This window comes from Dreissena polymorpha, chromosome 2 (genome assembly GCF_020536995.1).
Source record: "Dreissena polymorpha isolate Duluth1 chromosome 2, UMN_Dpol_1.0, whole genome shotgun sequence".
Taxonomy (NCBI): Eukaryota; Metazoa; Mollusca; class Bivalvia; order Myida; family Dreissenidae; genus Dreissena; species Dreissena polymorpha.
Genome location: NC_068356.1, coordinates 43,349,020 through 43,371,737, shown reverse-complemented (window position 1 = coordinate 43,371,737; position 22,718 = coordinate 43,349,020). Strand labels below are relative to the sequence as shown.

The window sequence follows — 22,718 nt, the reverse complement described above, 5'->3', positions numbered from 1 at the left end:
TGTAGGCATAATTATAATTTGTGTTAATTTTATTCCGAAACGCCATGTTTTAATAACCATGCAATGTTAGCCAGAGCATGTATGTCTACATTTATGCGTATACTTCTCTGCGCAGTGGTTAGATAATTAACTATAGCTTCAATAATAATAACACTAACAATTAAAATACTAATACTAATAATAAAAATAATGAGTTTATTTATACAATTGGTATTATACAACATATACAGTTTGATAAAAGACAAAATTATAAACGATACATTTTGTATTGACAAAATAATTTTCTTTTCAAACAAAAAGAAACACTAAAACTGCTACTACTACTACTACTACTACTACTACTTCTACTACTACTACTACTACTACTACTTCTACTACTACTACTACTTACTACTACTACTACTACTACTACTACTACTACTACTACTACTACTACTACTACTACTACTACTTCTACTACTACTACTACTACTACTACTACTACTACTACTACTACTACTACTACTACTACTACTACTACTACTACTACTACTACTACTACTACTACTACCACTACTACCACTACTACTACTACTACTACTACTACTACTACTACTTGGACATTAGATTTGAACGTTTAATTGGTACCAGCGGATTGGTTCCATGACGTGACGTCGATTTGTGACGTAACGTTAAAGACGTGACGTCGTTACTTAGTGATGTACTGGATTGACACAAGGATTGTATATATATTTTGGATCGTTAATTAATGCTCATACCAAAAGCGGGTATTTGGCGTTTATATTGTTCCCACTATCGGGGAAATAGTAAATTACGGATTTCCCATTATCGGGGATAATTCTCAGTAAACAGCAAAATACGGAAATTCCCATTATCGGGGAAACTTCTTAACATTTGTTTTCCCCTCCATCAAAATCAAGTACATTTTGATAAATATTGTAAAACAAAATTTTAAATGATAAATTAAATACGTAAATTAATTGTATGTTCTTTTCGATATTCTTATCATTAATTGTCCAGTTCTAACGGACATAGCTTTGTCACCGATCTCGTCGTGGTGCTGCTTCCAACCTGAATTTTTACGACCCTCACTCGACCGTCTTGTCCTGGATAAACCTCGAGTATCCGCCCTAGTGGCCAGTTTCCCCTCGTCGTTTCCGGAGTAATGATAAGAACGACTTCGCCAATCTTGATGTCTCTCTCTGGATGAAACCGCTCTCGTGTTGAATTGGTTAGAGAGTGGTTTTCGGCAGCTAAAGGAAATGCGCTGAGATTTTCCCTTGCGCGTTGCTGTAAGACATGTGCTTGGAATGGTGATGAATTTACACCGAACACGACTCTATCAAATTCGTAGATATCGGGACAGCGGTAATGATTCATTCCCCTCCATAGGAATCTGTGATATGGCTTGTCCACGTGATCGATGCCTATTCTGAGATACATCTCGGCTATGTGAAATATGTGAAAAATGAAATACCTTGCATTATTCTCATTAATTTCAAGCGAACATATTTAATAGTAACCACTTGATTAATTTTCACACTTATTTATTGTGCGGAAAATAGTTTCTGAAAACACGTTATTTAACTACCAGTTATACTATAAAAACTCCGGACAGTCTGGAAAATTTGAAAGGTCGGGAGATTTATGCATCTCGTGCGGTGCGAATGTTGGTTCTACAGTTCTGGCATTGACTAGTGAACTACATGTACTGCTGGTGTGCACACTGCAACTTTGTTTTCCTTATAAATAGAATGCATGGGATGATGATGCTGGATATGATTTGTTAGATATGTTCTTGTATAGTATATGTTTTGGTATGATGTGAAGTGAAATGGTACAACGATATGATACTATATGATATGACAAGATACGATATCAGTCCATATGATACGATAGTATTCGATATGATATTATACGATATGATACCATTTGATATCTTTTTTATTTGATTGTATTCGATTATATGATGTGGTATGTTATGATATGACAGATTCTGTATGTGTCTTTGAGTTTTTTGTAGCATAGCAAATAGTAGCGTTGAACAGACATAATATTATAGCACAACACGTGTATAGCAAGACATCATGCCATATAACATCACGATTTGATGTTACATTGTGTTATCAAATATTCATAATTTGATAGGTTGAATTTTGCATGTATAATGTATTTACGTAATGTCAGCATAAAGTGAAATAATCTTTTAAGTAAATACATATACAAACTTGATTTAGTTGCTAATTTCAGCATACAAGTATAGGGAAACATTCATTTATATAAATAATTATGATAAAACATATCACAGTTCAGACGATTGTTTAATGAAAAGTGTAGATAAATAAGGAAGATATGGACATTAAAGTATGACAATATTAAAAAAAGTACACAAATACAACATAAAATAATGTTCATGTTCTCTACAAACAGTTTCATAAAATACAAAATTAACGAGAAAATCACCCCAAACCTATAAACTGTCTCACGATGCGCCTGTCACGAGACGTGTGAGATTTCGAGACATCTGTTCACCTGACGTGCCTTGTTTGCAAGAAAAATTGCTAATGAATACATTACCTGGAAATTACTCTCGTACGAGCGTAATGTATCTCGACATTTATTGCTGCTATTGATTGACGTCGAGTTGGGACAATACAAATCTACACCTACAACTGCCTCGAATATCTTGTGGTGTTGTGCAAACTCGGAATGAAATTGAGATTAATTGGGTTTAAAGCAATTATTTAGAATTATTTACGCTCTTTGCTCTTGGTCCATTGTGTTTTTGCCAGATTATCATAGCAAAACTTCACAGTTGATGCTGCATATTTAAGGCTGCAGATAGTGATGAGTTCAGTTGGTTTTACGTTTAATCCATTCTGGTTCTATGTTAAAATACGCTAATGGTCTTCTTAGATGTAGGTTAAATGTTAAACCTTTTAATCAAGAATAAATGAAATTAATATAGTAATGACATTTTAGTTTTATTTATAAAATCATGCCAAGAGAATACTGGGGAATTGTTTAATACATATATTTTTAAGCGTTGCTTTGTCAAAAATTGTATTTGCCTCTTCGTTCTGAGTATTTGCATAAATGTGTACTCAATACTTACTTTATTTTGTAATTGTCCAATGGCTTTCTATAATATAAATCAATTGAACATAAACGAATGTACACGCCTGAACTAAAGATACAAATCCAAGGAAGAAAGTAATCAACATAGACACAATGATGTCATGATACGGTGCATAGTCGTATGTGTAAACAAGGCAAACACTAGTTAGATGATTGGAAAAATTGCTGTATTCTGCATTAGTATAAGCCTAAAAATGATCGCTTTTCACTTATTGCGTGGTTTAATACTAGTAATCACTTTAACCACTGTGCGATTGGTTTTGGTTTTGTTTCGTATTTTGGTTTTATCGTCTAGTGCTTTTGTTTTGTATGAGCCTGTTGGTCAATAAATCACTTAAAATAAATTTAAAACGTTGTGTAATATTTGGATTTCTCTTCGGTTGACGTAGCTGAAGTTAATTTTATTGATATAAAAATATAGAATATTTCATACGGAATGTAATTGGGTATGTTCAGTAACTCCATCTCGTGTTACAGTACACTGATTGAATGAACACGTTCTTGCTTTTTACACCACAAAACATTTCATAAATCGTCACAACTAAAAGTAATTTTCTACCTTCCAACTAGAGCATCAGCAATCGTTTACAGCGACCTTTTTGTGTATACGACTTCGCGTAGTTTTTTTTATTGTATGCTATGGAACACATATTTGCATGACGGGTAGTATGTCACATAAATCTTTAGTGTACCTCTGAGACATGCATATACTGCGGGCTTCAGAGCAATAAACAAATGTTCACAACTATTAAAACGTAGAATCTTAAACCGAGTAACTGAGATTAAAACGACGTTTAATATGTTAATACAACGGTCAATAAGACATATTCTGAATGCAAATGGTATCATTTAATAGTGTTGTTTTGTCGCCCTGTTAATTGCATGCACAATTATCAGGTCAACCTTACGATTGTTTTTTACCCAATCAGTTAACACCGACAAATCCCGAAAACACGCTCTTTCTTTTGTCGCAAATGCCACACATGAGGAAAAATGACGACGCTTGTTCGTGTGGTCCTCTACCCGCAATTCTTCAAATGTGATTTACGCCTCCTGTTCGTCGGTCATCATGGAAGATTTACCTTTCAGCGTGCTTTCCAATCTCTAACCCACTGATTTACGTCTTCGCAATACCGCCAGATTCACCCGATATATCAGTAATTAAGAAAGAAAAATGGGCGCAATAAAAATATAATGGAATTAAAACGAGGAATTTCGATGTTATCATACAAGTTTCATTAGGGTTACTTAGTGAGAATTTTACAACGTGTGTTGAAGTCCGACCACGTTAAGACATAAATATCGAGACGATGACAATTGGGTGGTTTTACATATACTGGATCCCACACCGTTATTACTTTATGTCACATGATTTATTAAACGATTAAGATGAACGATAACTGTTACATATACCCATAAAGGCGGTTAAATTCGATAGTTGTCGTATAATTATTTGACACGTTTAGCCCTAAGTAGGTGATTATCAGTTTAATTCCACAAAAATTATGCACCATACGTTTGTATATAACTATTAGTAATACTTTCTTTTTCCTTCTTGATTATGAAATGTTCATACAAACTGAAAACTTAAAAATAGCTTCTAATAATATTTCAACTGAACGGATTTCGTGAATTATTTTGTTTTATGGACATTACTCTAGAAAGAACTCCGCGGAATATTTATTAATTCATATTGTCTGCTCACAACTTAACCATTTGTTTTCGAAGAAATAACAAGAAATAGATACAAATGCTATACACAAATGTCATGCATAAAAATGCAATAAACATTTAATAAAAAAAATCGGCTAATATGTGCAAAATATTTGATTTACTTACAAGGCTGCAAATACCATATTTTCATTTACTGTGACTTTCGTCAATCTTAAATAAAACAAAGCTGAGCATCAATCGTCCCTTAAGGTTAAAAAAAACGATCTTTACAGTACTGACTCGCTCAACAGTAAATTGCTGCTACTTTTTTGTACGAGCTTATTTATTTATAAGTAGCGCAACCAGCATATCACCGTCGTGTGCCTCAACTTTCGCGATTTCTACGGTGATTGAGCATTGGTGCCAAAGACATTCACTACCGGTTATATAAGGCCCACACGCACACACACGGAAGACGTTTAGCTGATTCATTTGATGCCAATCAATATCACCATCGTTATTAGCCTCGTAAAACTTTCTCCTCGTCCCATTTATGTTACGTATGCATTTAAATATCTGTAGTGTAGATTGACATCCTCGATAACACATCGGTCTTGCCCTGATTGGGCACAAAAGTCTCTTGGTCCGTCCCACCTTTCAAATTATCATGATTTATGCAAAGCGCTGGTGTATGCAATGTATTTTAAAAACCTATTTATCATATTCGTTAACAAACAATTGTGTGCGGATTTGAAATATCGTTTTTACATTTTATTATAACAAGATCATTTCGCATTAAGAGTAAATTTGCGATGTGAAAGAATCCGGGACACGGCTATTTTATTAATGCGTTAATGAGGCTTCGTGTATTTTAATGAAGACAATAAAGGTGTAAGTTAAGTAACATATTGGCGTACGACACAGTTTATTGGCGGTGATCTGTTCAATCATATGTCAATTGATAATTGCTTTATTACGAATTGCGATGACTGTTATTAAATAGATGTTGATCTTATAACATCGAACAAATATATCAACGCTATTTATTACTGACGTGAATAGTCGCAACGGTCGATGTTTTGTGTGGAAGTCAACATAGCGTGTGTTGTTGAATAACAGAGAAGGACGGAAAAGCTCTTCATGTATTTGCAGCATTCATGTATGCCTTTATTTGGGTTGAATTACATTGCTGCGAGGCATTTGCTTGATTTTCATCATACCAAATATGCGATGGAAGAAAGCCAATGGCAGCCATGTTGTGTTCACACTCATTCATCTAGGGTGGTTGGAATCGCACCTTCTCAGGCCGACGGGATCGAAAAACCGTTAAAATCGTTTAGAATCAACGATATTCTATCTTCCAGTTCATCGGACGACTTCACAAAACAGCGGCGTAGGGAATCTGATTTCAAACGTTCTTCCGATGAGTGTTCGGAGAATAAAAGACGCAAAAGTCCTTCGCTCAATGATGGAAGAGATTCCTGTGACAAGGCATCGCCTCTTGCAATTGTGAGGCCCTGGGATACACCGGAAAGAAACAATCAAGAAAATGATTACACGTGTTTATCAAATGGATCTCACACATCGAGAAATAACCCATGTGATAATCCGTCCCCACATAATTCCAGATCATCAACATGTTTTTTAAATGCATCAACCATTTCAACCCAAGTTTCGGTTATTTATCCGAAGTCGTCGGTTGCGTTAAACGGCAAAAATGACCTTTTGCAAAAGTTTTATAATAACCAAAGACGTTATGACGTGGAATCGGATTCTGACACCGAAATCGACGTAGAGGGATGTGATGAAGAGAGAAGCGATGTTTCTGGCATTCATTCGGACAAGGAAGATGTCTCGCCATTGGATGCCTTGTTGGCAATGTCCAGTAAAACTTTTTGGGGACTGGATAGTATTGGTAAGAAGAACAACAAAACCTATATCGATGTCTTGTTTTTAATACCTCGTATAGACAATGCAATCATAAGTTCTCTATAATGCAATAAGATTACGTTTTGAGTTAATTTTACGTGTTTATAAGTTGTTTTTGAAATATAAATACTGTTTTAATATAATAAAAAGCTAAATAAAACATAATAATAGTTATACAAAAATAGTAATTATCAATAATAATAATAATATGATTTTTAATAAAAGTTATAGTAATATTAATAAAATATGAATTATTACGATGATGATAATTATAAAAAAAACACTCTAAATACAATTTAATATTATTACTGTTTAAAATACTGCTTCATGGCAATGAATTTTTTTTAAATTACTTCGAAAAAATGTTTTATTTCATATATATAAGTATAGGAAAAATAATATACACCTTTTAACTTGTTTAAGGACATAAAATATTCGAATAATTATATTGTTTTAGGATAAATAATGAATGCTCAGACAAATGAATACTATTTATAAGTTTTAAAAAGGAGAAGTGTTTTTTACTAAATAAGAGACGCAGATATTTTATTTTAAATAACACTTAGACTTATAATAATAAAAATAATAATAATAATAGTAATAATAATAAAATAATAAAAATAATAGTAATAGAATAACAATAATAATAATTATTATTATTATAATAAAATTATATAATAACAATAATAATAATAATTATTATAATAATAATTATAATTATAATAATGATACTAATGATAATCATACAATTATTATTAATAATATTATTATCATTATGTTAATGTTCATATTAATATTAATAACGCACTGTCAAATTAACAACACAAACAATTTTGAATACTTGCAAGAAGAAAAATATTTACTGGACAATTGTCAACATTAAGACATTTATAACATACAAACGCGTGGTAAAACGTAAAAGTTGACCGGTCACTTAGTTACATGTCTTCAGCCTTATTAACGTGTATTGCAGGCTGTATGGTGGAATGTAAAGTAAAGTTGCTTATTTCAATGGATATGTATATGTAAAGTATAAAAAGTTGAGTAAAAGTAGTTTATTTCTATATTATAATGACTTACATTTTAAAAAAGAAGCCAAATGTGATATTTTGATAAATAATAATGCTTAATATGTTTTCTTAATATGTTTTAGTGACTAATAAAAAGATCAATATATTGAATAATTAATGTATTTATGTTTTTTTAAGTATTTATGTATTTTAAGTATTTATTTATGTAGTAAGTTATTTATTTGTTCATATATTTATTTTATTTTTTTTCTTTAAATAGGCCTATTTGTGTATCTAGTTTATTCCAATTCATACCATATCAAAACATACATTTAATTGGTTAAGCAAGACGTTACAATTTATCTATCATTATTTTGTCATACGAATCATACATTCAATGTTAATTCGCAAAGATATTTTTGCGCCCACATATATTAAAACATGTATGCCTAGCGTCTAGAAAAAAGGCATTGGAAAACAGCGTAGACCCAGATGAGACGCCGCATCAGGGTCTCCGCTGTTTGCTTAAAGGAATTTTTGTAAGAAATATTCTAAATATAGAAATAAATATACTAGACATCCCTAATTTTGGAAATAAATTGATCCAATTTAGAAGGATTGGAGAGTCCACTAGGCATAAATGGGTTAAAACCATGGAAATGTGGAAACTCTACCACAGGCAGATGGAGTATAGAAATAAAAAGAGCATTTTAAAAGTACTTTTTTGTTATACACGAAATTTAAAATAATTGATGAAATTATTATTTATTTTATCTAATTCGCTTAATGATTATTCATGAACAAAAATGTTTTCTATCTTATGACGGGTTTAGTTGTGCCTGCGTTTATTTTTTAAATCTTTATTTTGCCAGTTTTTGTATTAGTCATTTGCTAATTTAATCAAGTTCAACGATCCCATAACACTAATCTGATTAAAAGCTAGAACCTAGGATTCTACTAATGTCATAAGAGATAGTATCGACGGGTGAATACTGACCTTAGAATGCATGATCAGAAAAGGTTGACCGAGGAAACGCCAATTTAACCCATTTATGCCTAATGGACTCTCCCATAATTCTAAATTGGATCAATTTATTTCAAAAATTAGGGATTTCTAGTACATTTATTTCTATATTTAGAATATTTCTTACAGAAATTTCTTTAAGCAAACAGCGCAGACCCAAATGCGACGCCGCATCATGCGGCGTCTCATCTGGGTCTACGCTGTTTGCCAAGGCCTTTTTTATAGAAGCTAGGCATAAATGGGTTAAACAAATCATATTTTACATAGGTCCATTCCACATAACATGCCAAAATATGCAAATATAAAAAATGCTTAAACAATAAACGTTTCTTTATAAGCAAACTGTTGACATTTCAGTAGCAATGCCCGAATTGTAAAACGATGCTTTGATATCATAGCTTTGAATGCAACAGTTGCATTATTATGCACAGCGAATTGATAGTTGGACGCATTTTAAACAACGCGTACTCTACAAAGATATCTATGTAGAGAAGATAAAAACATCACTTACTATCACATGTATAATACTGTCCGAACTTAGGATTTAATTAAGTATATAACTATCGTTTTTGTATGCTACTGATCGAGACAAAAGTCGGTTTATTTCAATAAATTTGTTTTGAAGACACTTTAGAAATGATATGTATTCACAGCAAATACGTTGTATGCAAATATCAGAAGGTTTAGCACAAATTATATGATGGCATTGCAGTCAATATGATTACCATTTAGATGTAGTATTTTCAGTTGCTTACTTTATACGTTCATTAACATAAGATCGGACAGTTACCAATGTACCAATTTTTGCAATTATCCATTTTAAATATCAGCGTTTTTTTCTAATACATAAGTGTGAAGTTTTGGTCGTTCAAGTGTCTTGTTAAATAAAAATCTAAAGACATATTTATTCCGTTAATGTTCTTGTGCATTAACAAAATACAATATTATTTATATAGAAACATCGCTTGTGGGATTTGCCTAAATGCTCGTTGTGTTGTTGCACACGTACTGTAGACAATGTGCTGAGATCAATGGATAGTGTCATCTAGTTTGTGTAAACTTTTATCAACACTTATGTTTTATATGTTAATGAAATTAACACACATAAGAGTTATATGATAATTGTGCATGTCAGTTATGCATGCTGAAACTATTCATGAATAATCATGGTACCTAACATACTATTATCAAGATCTTTAAAAAAAACTCAGTCTTCTGTCTTCGGTTATTATCACTTTATAGTTTGCGTAATAAAATGTTGGTATAAAACTCAAGAAAAATGTTGGTATAAAACTCAAGAAAAACAAGAAAGAGACCATTTCTCGCACGCTACTTTATTTCCGTAATTGACAAGTTAACAAAACAATAAAAACCTCGACTACACATAAATGAATTTAAACATAGCAACGATTAGAGTAGTTGAAAAAGAATAACAATAATAAATGGCTGAATATAAATACACTTATCCAATTTATGTAGCAATAGATTCACGTTAAAATATTGTGTACATATGCTTTGCATTCAGCTTTTGATATTCATTATATCGGATTGTTTAAAGAAGACAATAAAGCAAATAAAAATATGTGTTAAAATGAACGTACTTCAGTTAACCAACAATTAAGTAGTTTTTATTTTTCAATTAAATTATTCCCGCATGTTTAAATAAACTATATTTAACAGATACGAATGATATATGGCTACATTGATTAACCACAAATATCCTACTATAATAATTAGCACACTGAACACGACAATCAAACACTTCGAAATCTTTTTCTTTTAATACACCTTTAAAGGACATTTAAACGGGCTAATACAATCTTCAAGTAAACGAAGATGACCGCGATACTGTTATTGTAATTTATTGCAATGCACTCAACGCTCTAGATTTATAGCCTCGTAAATATTTTACAAATAATTAATGTCAAGGGATGATTATCAGTGACGCTTGATGCACGCTGGCCAGCGGTCAGTTTCATGGGACACTTACGTCGGTTTTGGTCACATCAAATACCTGTTTGTTAGGAATTTAAATTGTCAACGACGCGATATACACTATCACAAAAGATGTCCGCTAAAAAAATGAGACGGTTTTACATCAACGGATGGTGAAATGAGTCAGTCAGTGCATTTGATAGTCATGTACAATTCGAAAGCAAAATTATATGAGCCGTGCTCTGTGAAAAGGGGGTTTAATCCATGTGCGTAAAGTGTCGACCCAGATTAGCATGTGCAGTCGGTACAGGCTAATTAGGGACGACACTTTCCTCTTTTATGATATGTTTCGTTTTAAGGAAAGTCTCTTCTTAGCAAAGATCCAGTTTAGGCGAAGAGTGTCGTCCCTGATTAGCATATGCAGACTACACAGGCTTATCTGGGACGACACTTTACGCACATGCATTAAACCCCCTTTTCACAGAGCGCGGCGCATATGTTTAATTATAAATGTTATACTGCATAGTTGATGCAATTAATATAATATAACTTCTGCTTTGTATTGTGTTTTAACAATGATAAAATACTAACATGGATAAAAAATATAGTAATTATAATGATTAATTACTGAATAATTAGTACATGAGATAATTACTGATTAATTAGTACATTTAGCATATGGAATACCATCTCTGAGTATTGCAATTCCTAGGTTAATTCAGAAATTGCTTGCATAACGTTCAAAATGATGAAACACATGTATTTCTCAACACGTATTGTCTGGCTGCTGTTAAAGGGGCCTTTTCACGTTTTGGTAAATTGACAAAATTAAAAAAAATGTTGTTTCATATTCGAACATTTTCGTTTTAGTTATGATATTTGTTAGGAAACAGTAATACTGAACATTTACCATGCCCTAACATAGCAATAATATGAATCTTTTGACGATTTAAAAACATGAAAATTATAAATCATTGCAACGCGAAACGATTTAAAAATTTGGAGAGTTCTGTTGTTGGCGTTATATTGTGTGAAGTCACGAGGATTGCTTATATAAAGTAAAAATTACAATACTCATTGTAAGAGCACGGATGGCCAAGTGTTCTAAGTGGTAAACTTTTACTCCAGGACGCCAGGGGTCGGTGGTTCGAGCCCTGCTGAGGAGTTACTTTTAAAAATTTATTCTTGATTTTTTAATGGAGCTTTTTAGATCCAACATTTACATTTATCAATATAAAGCATTTAATCACAAACTTCAATACATGCCAAAATCTGTGAAAAGGCTGCTGTTACTAAACACCGTTATTGTAGGCGAGTAATAAGCAGACAGTGACAATCTGCACGGAGAGCAACGCAGTGAGATTATCGTGAAGCAAGTGACATAGCAAATTTGCAACGACCGAACGTTGTGTTTAAAAACTTAAAAAATTTAGAACTTACCATTTTACCCAAATGTCAAAAGGCTCACACATGACACTTAAGGATAACCTTATTACATCGCTCGATCATCAGAGCTTCGTTTTTATATACATGCGATGATGTGAATTGATAATTAGATAATTAGAATGAACAATCTTAACGTTGGTATGGAATATACCGTTGATGATTCTATGATTGTCTTCATGATATATATGAATTAATTAATTCGAATCTAAAGGTTACTTCACAAACAAACTACCGTAATCATATGAGCCGCATTCTGCGAAAACTGGGCTTAATGCATGTGCAGTAAAGTGTCGTCCCAGATTAGCCTTTGCAGTCCGCACAGGCTAATCAGAGACGACACTTTCCGCTTTTGTGAAATTTTTCGTTTAAATGTAGTCTCCTCTTAGCAAAAATCCAATTCAGGCGGAAAGTGTCGTCCCTGATTAGCCTGTGTGGACTGCACAGGCTAATCTGGGACGACACTTTACGCACATGTATTATGCCCAGTTTTCTCGGAACACGACTTATTAAATAAGTATATTGAACAATCTTAACGTTGGTATGGATATAGTGTAGATATTTCTGGGATTGTCTTTGCTGATACATGCGAATTAATTAAATTCGAATCTAAAGTTAACTTCACAAACAATCTACCGTAATCATATGAGTTGCGTTCTGAGAAAACTGGGCATAATGCATGTGCATAATGTGTCGTCCCATATTAGCCTATGCAATCCGCACAGGCTAATCAGGGACGACACATTCCGCCTAAATTGGATTTTGCTAAAGACACTTCATTCAAACAAAAAATGTCATAAAAGCGGAAAGTGTCGTCCCTGATAAACCTTTGCGGACTACAGAGGCTAATCTGGGACGACACTTTTCGCACATACATTATGCCCAGTTTTCTCAGAACACGACTCATATATCTAACAAATCGACCCAACAGAGGCATTGTTATATAATTTTTACTTTTTTGTTCAGTACTTTTTTCAACTTCATAAAGTAAAGACACTGAAAATATTTGCGGTTTTATTACATCATTGATATAACCATTGAACTGAACAGTTTAACAATATTGTCAGTATGACGCGGGGCTGCCCTGTTATTGCTATGATGACATGTTTCTATAATGTTAACTAATTGCTTGCTAATTGCAATACACACGGCCGTTTGTACTTTACAATGTATACGGCTTCAAAGTTACATATCGGCATGCAATATAACGTTTGAAAATAAAGTTTTTATTTAAATCCAATGATCGTATGTTTGAAGCATATTAGTCGGTGTGTGTAACACAATGCTTTAACTTACTGGATTGTACTTCTTATTACAAGAAGGTAAACAAATATGCGCATTCTTTTCTGTTATCTCAGTAAGTATTATTTGATTTGAATAACACAATGATTGGAATATCAAAATGATTGGAATATCAAAATGATTTTTTCTATAAATATAACATAATAAAGCCATATTTTTTATTATTTTGTTTTTCCTTTAACTGGTACACTATTGATATGTTATGTTTTGTTTGTTAAAACCAATTGGAGCCTTGTAAAGAAAATATCATTATCATATTGTCTTTTTAAAAGATTTCATTAATTATTAATTATCATTAATGAAACAATTATTCCTAGCTTGGCGAATATACATGAGAGAACAAGTAGGGTTTTACAACATGTCTATGTTTATCGGAAATAAGGTATATATAACACATAAAAGACTGGTCGAGTGTTGTTTTAAAGTTCGCATCATCGTTGATTTTAATGGTCAATTTGCACTAAGACAAAATGGTTTCCTAACCATTCAAAATAACACTCTTTCTGATCATCCTTTTTCATTCTTAATCTTTCTAATAATATACATCTTTGTTTTGGATTGATGACTCGTTTTAACTAGTGTTACATGTATAATAGTTGTGCAATACATATGTTCAACTACTTTAACGGCAAAAGTACATTAAAAGTGGATATATATGATCAATCTTTTTTTCACAACAGAAAAAAAACGTTGGTAACAACCACCTAAAATAAACGTTCAGAGGAAATGGTGACAACATACTGAACAACTCATAATGCTGCTCGATCGGAAACACGTTCATGTAACAAAGACATGTACATCGTCTGTACACTCAACGTTTCTGTGCATTTGTGTTTACCCATTTATGCCGAGCGTCTAGAAAAAGGGCCTTTGCAAAGAGCGTAGACTCTGATGAGACGCCGCATTATGCGGCGTCTCATCAGGGTCTGCGCTGTTTGCTTAAAGGAATATCTGTAAGAAATATTCTAAATATAGAAATAAATATACTAGAAATCCCTGATTTTGGAAATAAATTGAGCCAGTTTATAAGGATGGGAGAGTCAACTAGGCATAAATGGATTAATACGGCACTAAACAACTGGTAAACGTGTCGTTCGGTGCTGTTCTTGTAACAACTGGATCATTATAAATTCCATACAAAGAAAACTTCATTAGTGATAGGATATGGAGATAAAACGATGATTTATTTTACCTTTACTCTTTCGTGTTTTCGTGGATGCTGAAGATTGAGCAAATAAAGTGTTGACATAAAAATCATATTATTATATTATTATAATATCATATTGTTATATAATATTATTATTAAAAATCATTATACACATATAAAATATGTGTATTGAAGAGACGTTAATAAACTATTAAACCTATAAAATACTTGTATTGTTGTCGTGTTCACAATGGCATTATAATAATTCAATCGCTAAGCAACTAATTTTCCTATACGTACTGTAGTGAGAACAACAGTAGTAAAACAATTTCTATGAATCCCATTTGAATTATTTTTGTTTATATGGCTATTACCTTGTAAGTTTGGTATTTCCTTGTTTAGTTTGTTTAGTAGTTTTTGTCTCAAAACATGTTTACAACAAGGATTTATCAGTGTGTGAAATTGGACAATTGCGGTAACACCTCCTGTGGGGTATGGATTTTTGGTCTGTTAAGGTTTGCGGTAATTGTGTCGATATTTCACAGCTTCAGTGAGGATAAAATAAAAAAAGTCTAGACATGAAAGCAATCAATTAAACCATCCAATAAGACTATTGATACTCAATGAATTAGATTCGTGTATTGGTATTTTTTTCAATAGAATGATATATGATAGGTTTTGTAGTAAACATTTCGTATATGATATATATGATACATACCGGCTTTTTAATTAGCTTTTCTTCATTTGCGTTTCATGAAAATATTGTTGACAATTTTAATAACACGTATTGTAAACAGTTGATGGGGTTCGAAAAAACAACCCATATGTAAACGATCGGCTTGTTTATTTTTTAGTTTATTTACACTTTTATTAATTTGAGGACTTTCATATCACAGCTATGTAATGTGTATGGGAATTGATTTTAGAATTCTTGACTCAAAATTATATTTGTTTACACTTGTACACAATTACTCATATTTCTTTTGAAATTGAAACGAAAATGCAACATGTATTATAAAGCTTATTATTGTAAGAAGACTTTTTATAACAAATTATCCTTACATTTCGTCCGTTGATTATATTTCTTGTAAAATGTTAATGTAATTGCTCACAATAGTATTGTTTTTATTTAATTAAATAAGTACATCCATGATATTGTTACGAAATGTTTACTACAAAACCTATCAAAGGGTTGTTACCTTTTTCAAATTCGAAGGAACGTCGATTGAGTTGTCTACCTTGTTTGACATTTCCAAGAAAAGCAAGGGACCTAATGACGGCATGTTTATTTATCAGTGTGTGAAATTGGACAATTGCGGTAACACCTCCTGTGGGGTATGGATTTTTGGTCTGTTAAGACTTTCGGTAATTGTGTCGATATTTCACAGCTTCAGTGAGGATAAAATAAAAAAAGTCTAGACATGAAAGCAATCAATTAAACCATCCAATAAGACTATTGATACTCAATGAATTAGATTCGTGTATTGGTATTTTTTCAATTGAATGATATATAAGGTGATAAATATATGGTGATTGTGTTTATGGACGCCATTGGAAGGTGTAAATTCTCCATACATCGATGCTTTAAAAGTAAGACAAATCAAAGAGCGCAACATTTCTTACTGAAATAAAAGCACACATACCGGCTTTTTCATTCGCGTTGCATGAAAATATTGTTGACAATTTTAATAACACGTATTGTTAACAGTTGATGGGGTTCGAAAAAACAACCCAGATGTTAACGATCGGCTTGTTTATTTTTTAGTTTATTTACACTTTTATTAATTTGAGGACTTTCATATCACAGCTATGTAATGTGTATGGGAATTGATTTTAGAATTCTTGACTCAAAATTATATTTGTTTACACTTGTACAAAATTACTCATATTTCTTTTGAAATTGAAACGAAAATGCAACATGTTTTATAAAGCTTATTATTGTAAGAAGACTTTTTATAACAAATATCCTTACATTTCGTCCGTTGATTATATTTCTTGTAAAATGTAATGTATTTTCACAGTATTGTTTTTATTTCAAATAATACATAATGATATTGTTACGAAATGTTTACTACAAAACCTCAAAGGATTGTCCCCTTTTTCAAATTGAAGAACGTCGATTAGGTGCCTAGCCTTGTTTGACGATTTCCAAGAAATCAAGGGACGTAATCCCGGCAGGTTTATTTTCCAGAAATTTTTTCAGCGGTTATTTATTGTTCTCATTTTAAGACAATGTAAACAGTTTTCAATATATTTGAACGTTATGATATGTTGCAAGCATGATGTAAAGAAATCTAAGAAACAATATGACTCAATCCAATTTAATATTTAAGTTAAATATTTATCAAGTGCAAAACGTAAAGATGTAAATTCAAATCAACCACGCAATAAAAATAATGTATAAAAAAAACACTTATTGTTAAAAGTGAAACTCCTTAACAATTACAATAACAATATGCTGAAATAAACTGTGAATACTTGTTGTATAATGTATGTGCCTTTGATCACCTAGAGTAACTGTAATCTTGTTGACGTAACTTAAAATTTAAGTGTAGGCCAATTAAAAAAAAATCGCAATAACTAAAATAACTGAACAAGAAGACAATATGTGACCATTAAACTTATTTTGTTTATTGCGTTTCTTCTCCTTAAACGTGATTTTTGGTGTGTTTAGTGTATAGTTCATCAATCTTCCATTTAAAATTCAAATGAAATGCATTCTAGTGGTTATGCACCGCCTTCAATATTCTTTAGTCTTTGTTCCACTACATTATATCATGTAGCAGCTGAATAGTATTAACTGGACTAGTCCTTCTCGATAAAAGCGCATTCGCTAACGATTCCAAAACTAAGCGAAACGGTGTATTTTCGTGTGGTGTAATTTCACAGCAGTTCGATTTAAAAATAGCATAACAATATTGTGTAGTACTTAAATAATATCTGATTTGGTATATCTTGAATGAAATTGTACATTACACTAAACATTAAACAACTTTTCTTTAAACAAAATGAATTGAATAGAAGACATAGATTTAAAGGTCACTGTTATTGCAAAAACCTTTAAGTCGTTCTTCTATGACTGCTGCTTTAAGTCGTTCTTCCATGACTGCTGGCGGTCATTAACACTGTTCAAGACATTGATATAATATACAGCGACAGCGCATGACAAGAAAACCACGTAAAAACATGCTCACTGGCTTTGTTGATATGTCACCTTTATTTATTATCACTCTCATTGTCGGTAAAACACACAACTCAACCTAATGAAATATTGTTAATATCGCTGTACATGCTTTTATGTGGACGTATTGTTGTTGTTTTTTTCAATTACGCTGATTCTAGACTAAGTTGGTGTCATCTTAAAACAACTGTTGCTGCTGCTGCCTTTCCTTCTACCATTTCTACTAATATCATATCATCAAGCCCATGGCAATCACACATGATTCAATTCGGTTGAAACGGCCATTATGTCTAATGAAAACTTGTTTCACCATAAAATTGTTCTTTTCAAAAAATACATTTACATGTTGAAGAATAGTTAACGTATAAATTATGTAAACCTAAATACGATATAACGGATCTTGCGAGAACACGGAAACTAATAGGCCAAGAGATAACGATTGGAGACCGCGATATTAATGTCATGATATCGCTTAGGAGTTTCGAATGAAAATGTCAGCTTCTTTTTCGCGTTGAGGTGCTTTTGATTTATACAAAAATGAGTGTCACTAACGGAACACCACAATAGAGCGACAGCACTATTCTAATATTTCTCAAGATTTGATAGACATTATAGAACATAAAAGTGGGTATTTTACAATATAAATATGGAAATATTGCGCACATTTTGATAACATGAATATTTTGTAACATGTAAACAGTGTATTTTGAAATGGAAATATTTTTGGGAACATCCAAAACGAACCACACATTTGGTTTAAATACCTTTTACTATAGGAATATGAAATTTTACAACAAAAATATTGAAATAAACATTACAAAAATGGCTTGATCGATCATTAATATTAATGCAGCTATACAACAGCCACATGTACACATTAGATTTTGCGTTATTTGACAGGCCATATTATTAAGCTTATCATCTTGGTTCGCCACGGTTGTACAAACCATTTCTATCTTACTCTGCTAATTTTCTTCATTAAACCCGCACATACAAGACAGTGATAGATACTAGGCTAGTTCAATAAATTGTTGGAAATACTTAAGAACTTCGTTTCATTGATTTGGGTATCCATTTCATCCTGTGTTCTGGTGAAAATAGACCGTTATATTAATTTGTAATGTCTTATTATAATCGCCTAAATAACTTTTCAATCACAACTGAATATATCGGCCACTTTAATTATTGACTATGCATAGTACTCATTTGAAGATTGGTTTTGGAAAATGACCTAATTGCAAAACTGTTACACAAAACAAATATATTCATATTATATATAAAGGTTTGTTTTCTACAGCGTTTGTCCTTAATTAAAAATTATGTTAGTAAGAGGTATGTTTCTGATGATGCATAGATCTATGTTTGTATTTTACTTACCAGGTTTATTATCGAGGTCAAATATTAAGGCTTGGAAACGCCGTCTACTTTTGATCTCATATTAAGTTGTTTTTTTAAATCATACGTATACTTGAAGCCGTTCAGTAGTATGTCAACAAAAGCTTTTAGATAATAGCTAAACAAACAAATGAGCTAAACATGCAATAATACATATTTATTTAGATATGACATGTTCACTTATTTGTATAACTTGCGATGTGTTGTCGAACAATCAACATAGCGTTGTTCATTGTATACATTATATTATTATACAATTTATTAATATAAAGTTATATGTCAAATATTGGTGACAACAAATAGGGGCTTCCGTTCTCAGAAGTGTTTTGTGGCGTGCCGGCGTAATGCATTTTTTAATGCGGGGTCTCGGATCAGGCTATAATAGGTTTTTAATAATCACAAAAGTTTAATAGAAAAAATAAATAAATACTAGATCTTCCGTAGCGCCCTACACATGATGCTCTATTCGAGGCGACACTGTACGCACTAGACTCGAGAGTTGTTGCTAAGACACGTTTCGGTTGTATTGATAATATTAGAGAATCCGTGATAGTACATGCCCAATTTTTTGTTTTTATAATTATCATAATTTGTTAGACAGCAAGACGCCACACAATCCAATCAATGTCATATTAACAAAATGTGACAAATTACAGCTACGATAGGTATTTTAAAACACAACTGACATTAATTGCTAGCTGCGCTTCAATGAACGCATTCCGCAATTTGTTTTAAAACAACACGACCTTTAAAATCTTAGGTCTAAGACCTACATTTTAATAACAAAAACATTGTTTTATTACGGTCAAAGTTGCATAATAAATTCAATCATATTTGTTTGACCTTTTCAAAATAACTATAACAAACGTTCAATAATACCCCATGTAAAGACAAACACGTATCTTAAAGAATGAGCTGCACCCATTAAATAAAAGTTGTTCAAACATATGCAGTAAAGAATGAATAAAATAATCAACTATTTGTTCGCTGTAATGCATGGGTAGGTAAGTGTTAACCCGAAATGATGTAGCATAAACCACACATTGAGAAATATGAGTAGTTTATGATTGAAATGTTTTAACGTTGTTCGTAAATAAAGAAGGTATTTATAAAACAAGCTTTATACACATACATCTCTAAGGCTTTGCATTCGAATGAATATGATAAATTGAGACATAAAATGCCATACGAACTGTATAGATCGTGTAGCAATGGGAATAACGTTCAGTCACATCAGGACAGGTGGTCTTAAGGTACACGGATAAGGGCGGGTGATAAGAGTTGAATACTTCTATGTCTGTCTTGACATTAAACTATAAATATATACAAACTCGTAAAATTAATATTGTTTTTTTTTCTCATTCGATAGCGGATCAAAATGAAGATATATAGTTAAATATGGTTAAAATTTATGAATAAATGTTGGGATCATTTACGGCATCCACTTTTATGAACTCATGTTATCCATTATATCACTTTATGAACTCATGTTATCCATTATATCACTTTATGAACTCATGTTATCCATTATATCACTTTATGAATTCATGTTATCCATTATATCACTTAATGAACTCATGTTATCCATTATATCACTTTATGAACTCGTGTTATCCATTATATTTTTCAGACGAACAACAAGCCAGAGATATGGACCAGCAAAATAAACATAATTTACCAAAGAAAAAACGTAAAACAAGAACTGCATTTACAAACCAGCAAATATATGAGCTGGAAAAGCGTTTTATATTGCAAAAGTACTTAACCCCGACGGACAGGGATGAAATTGCAGCCAAGCTCGGACTAACAAGTGCGCAGGTCATAACATGGTTTCAGAATAGAAGAGCAAAGTTCAAACGCGACATCGAAGAAATGAAACAAGACGTAGTCGCTACTAGTCCGAAGAGATAAACAGTTATTCAGTACATTAGCCCATTTATTCCTAGTGGACTCTCCCTTCCTTTTAAATTGTATCAATTTATTTCCAAAATAAGGGATGTCTAGTATATTTATTTCTATATTTAGAATATTTCTTACAGAAATTACTTTAAGCAAACAGCGCAGACCATGATGAGACGCCGCATCATGCAGCGTCTCATCAGGGTCTACGTTGTTTGCCAAGGCCTTTTATCGTAAATAAAGGGCGTAAATAGGTTAAACGTATGCCGTCTTCCAAAGCTTGCATTTAAGTTCCAGTCATGAGTTAAATATCAGATAACCTGTATTTATTAAAAATGAACAGGGAAACAACACACACGGAGTGTAATTTCTGATTTTTATTTCTTACTACGTATACAATTCTTTTGAATTTCATTTCAAATAAAGATATGTTTCTTTCACTCAAAGAATACATGAGGCATACATGTACATAGGATCTCTTATAGCAATGCAAGAAGTATCCAGTTTAAATACATTTCATTGAATTTATCTGTCTCAACTCTCTCAAAAAATACAAGTAAACGAAAAACTTGGAATAAAGTGTTATAATTATGTAACCCTATGTCTTACGCATTTTTCATGAAATGTGAAGCTCACATTTGGAATGTTTGCGAAAGATCAAATATAATGAAAACAAAAGGAGCATAAAATTGTGGAATTTTATATATTATTAATTCATATTAGCAAATTGTGCTATTGTAAATACAATATTTTAATTATATTGGTTAGAGTATATATTTATAAAAAACACAAACACAAAACAAATAAATATATAAAAAAAACAAATCTATATCGTTTTAAAATTCCTTGTGGTACAACCATAGGCGAAGATCGGCTTTGCAATATTGGTAAATTAACCCATTTATGCCTAGTGGACTCTCCCATCCTTCTAAATTGGATCAATTTATTTCAAAAATTAGGGATGTCTAGTATATTTATTTCTATATTTAGAATATTTCTTACAGAAATTCTTTTAAGCAAACAGCCAGACCCTGATAAGACAACGCATCATGCGGCGTCTCATCTGGGTCTACGCTGTTTGCCAAGTCCTTTTTTCTTGACGCTAGGCATAAATGGGTTAAACACCAATTATCGTTGCACGTTTTTCTAGTTTTTTCCCTCATTTAATATAGCCAAATAATACGGAGCATCACTTATTGCGGGCTCATTTTTTGTTAAAGTTATGTTAATAATGTGTCGTCTTGACTCGCGCAGACTCACGCAGAAATTTCTAGTTAAGGCTATTTCCAAATGTAGAACAAATGTGGAAGGAAAAAATGGAAAAGTAACTATCTTAGTTTTCGGAAATATCGAGTTCCTCCCCATTTTATATCAAGACAATACCATTTTCTTTTATCCATTTTGACTGAATAAAACTCGATAAACTACTGCAACAAACAAATATAGATGATGATATATTGTAGTAACTGATAAAATACAACTTGTATGTATGTGTCTCGTGAAAATAATATACATTGCCAAAACAAGAAAGGTTTTTGATGCGTCCGCTCTCTATTAAAATTGTTAAAAGTATTACCCGTCTAGCTTGCGAAGCTATGCACGACTAACCTTCAGATAGGAACCACAACAACTACACAGTAAATATTCAGTAAAGAACTACCC

At 32.0% G+C, this 22,718-nt stretch overlaps 1 protein-coding gene across 1 annotated transcript; it reads left to right on the top strand.

Moving 5' to 3' along the window:
* Nucleotides 1–6,021: 6,021 nt before the first annotated feature.
* Nucleotides 6,022–21,068, top strand: LOC127869691 (homeobox protein mls-2-like). The gene is made up of 2 exons (XM_052412349.1): nucleotides 6,022–6,706; nucleotides 20,788–21,068. Exons 1-2 carry the CDS (start codon nucleotides 6,022–6,024, stop codon nucleotides 21,066–21,068), a joined length of 966 nt encoding a protein of 321 aa, XP_052268309.1.
* The last annotated feature ends 1,650 nt before the right edge of the window (nucleotides 21,069–22,718 follow it).